General features: G+C 37.3%; 1 protein-coding gene across 1 annotated transcript in view; it reads right to left on the bottom strand.

The window, feature by feature from the left end:
* USP26 (ubiquitin specific peptidase 26) overlaps positions 1 to 1388 on the bottom strand; it is a 2806-nt gene extending 1418 nt beyond the window's left edge. The window contains exon 1 of the mRNA XM_010855207.1: positions 7 to 1388. Coding sequence (XP_010853509.1) covers positions 7 to 1388 — 1382 coding nt within the window. The remainder of the gene's footprint in view (positions 1 to 6) is intronic.
* Positions 1389 to 1814: the final 426 nt, after the last annotated feature.

Raw genomic sequence — 1814 nt, 5'->3', positions numbered from 1 at the left:
GAAAAGGGAAGTGCTTGCCGTCCTTGGGGAGGATTGATGGAGAGGTAATTATTCACTTCTGTCTTAAGAACAGTGTGCCCACAGCCTTTACAAGTAATAGAGCACAGCAACTCAAACTCGAAATTAGTGATGACAGGACAAAGGAGTGCTTGCTTGGCTGCACTGCCAGCAAAAAATGGTTGAGGTGACCTTTCTTCCTTAGATTCAATTTTAGTCTTCCCAAGTGTGTTTAATTTTTCCATGTTTTCTTTCATCTGACTTAAATAATGACCCAAAAACTCATGGGCATCATTCTGCCTGTTGTTAGCGAATATCTCTGCAACTGCTGAAATGTTTTTTTTAATATTCACAAGTAACCTCTTCTTAATATTTATGTTATAAATGTCTTTCAAGACAAACATCTGTGCCAAGCACATGCTAAGTGCATCAGGGGGAATTTTACACCATGGGTAACTCCGATTGAGTAAATCATCACCAAATGACGGAATCAAAAATAAAGACTGTAGAACTGCATTCATGTAACAGGTGTTTCCCAAATTGGGGAAGCCTTGCCATAGTTTCTCCGGGTAGTAGTCAAGAGTCAGCTTGAGTCTGTCCCAATATGGGTCATCCTTATCATACTCTGCTTCTGACAGAAATGTGAAATATATATTCTCAGACAGTTTTGGGACAAGATTAGTGCCATGTAGGTAAGGACTGATCTTAAATAAAAAATCTAAATCTAATTTACTCTGTTTTAACCCTTTTATCCTCAATTCCTTCTTCTCATTGTGGCTTACAATTCTTAATAGGTGTCTCTTGGATTTCCTCTTTTTCACAGAGCTACTCTCATTTTGGAAATCCCATGAGAGCTTCTTATTCCTCTTCCCATACTCATCTTCTAATAACTGTTCATAGGTAGATGTTAGTGATTCTGATGCAGATGAAGGTGTCCCGTTTTTTTCTTCTTTCTCAGAAGATTGACTATTTGACTTCTTACCCACTTTTTGAAATGAAGTTTCATCAACGATCTTCTGTACTGTTGTGCTGGCAGAGGCACTGCTATCCACATCAGGTCTTATGGATGGTGGAAGATGATTTTGACAGACTCCATCCAGGAATGCCTTCAATGTTTTGACATCTTTAGAGGATATTTTTTCCATAAAAAAGAAGCTGTTGTTTTGGAAAGTTAAATGCAGGTGATTCACTTTTTCTCCATAGGATCTAACGATCACGTTTTTAATATTATTATGTAGTTCAAAAGTTCTGCTTTCTCCATTACAGAAATGGATCACCAGTTTAGTTTTCTTCTTTTTTCCTGATAGTTCAACGATTGCTTCCTTCGACTTAGACGTCCCATTCTTCTTGTTCCATAATTGGACAAAACCATGTGCTGCTACAGGATCCATGGTTTCTTTACAAATAAAATACACCTATCTTGAATTATTGACAATCTTAAAGTTCCAGTATGTTGGCAAGTTCACCTCTGGAGACAACACCAAAGAAATAGTTCTTTAGTTCTCTATATAGAATGATCCTGTTTCAAGTGCTAGTTTTATCCTAGAGCCTCTTTGGGCTCTGGATAATCCAGCTTTCTAGTGATAAAACCAGTATGCTTCAAGAGCTATCCACAGTTGCATGAGGGCAGAGTCTTGATTTCCAAAGCAAGGCCTCTATGGAAAAAAAAATCAAGAAAAATTATTTAAGTTATCAGAGAAATGCTTGGATAGAATTCAAACCTCACTCTCTCACACTAAATCTCTTTTCCACTGCAATACTAGATTCTATCCTGATTAATTTCCACACTTCAACTGAAATCATTAAACACTTGGAAG

The sequence above is a fragment of the Bison bison genome, unplaced genomic scaffold (assembly GCF_000754665.1).
Source record: "Bison bison bison isolate TAMUID 2011002044 unplaced genomic scaffold, Bison_UMD1.0 scf7180017864359, whole genome shotgun sequence".
In the NCBI taxonomy this organism is placed as follows: domain Eukaryota; kingdom Metazoa; phylum Chordata; class Mammalia; order Artiodactyla; family Bovidae; genus Bison; species Bison bison.
Note: the sequence above shows the minus strand (reverse complement) of the source record. Positions and strands in the feature narration are given on the sequence as shown.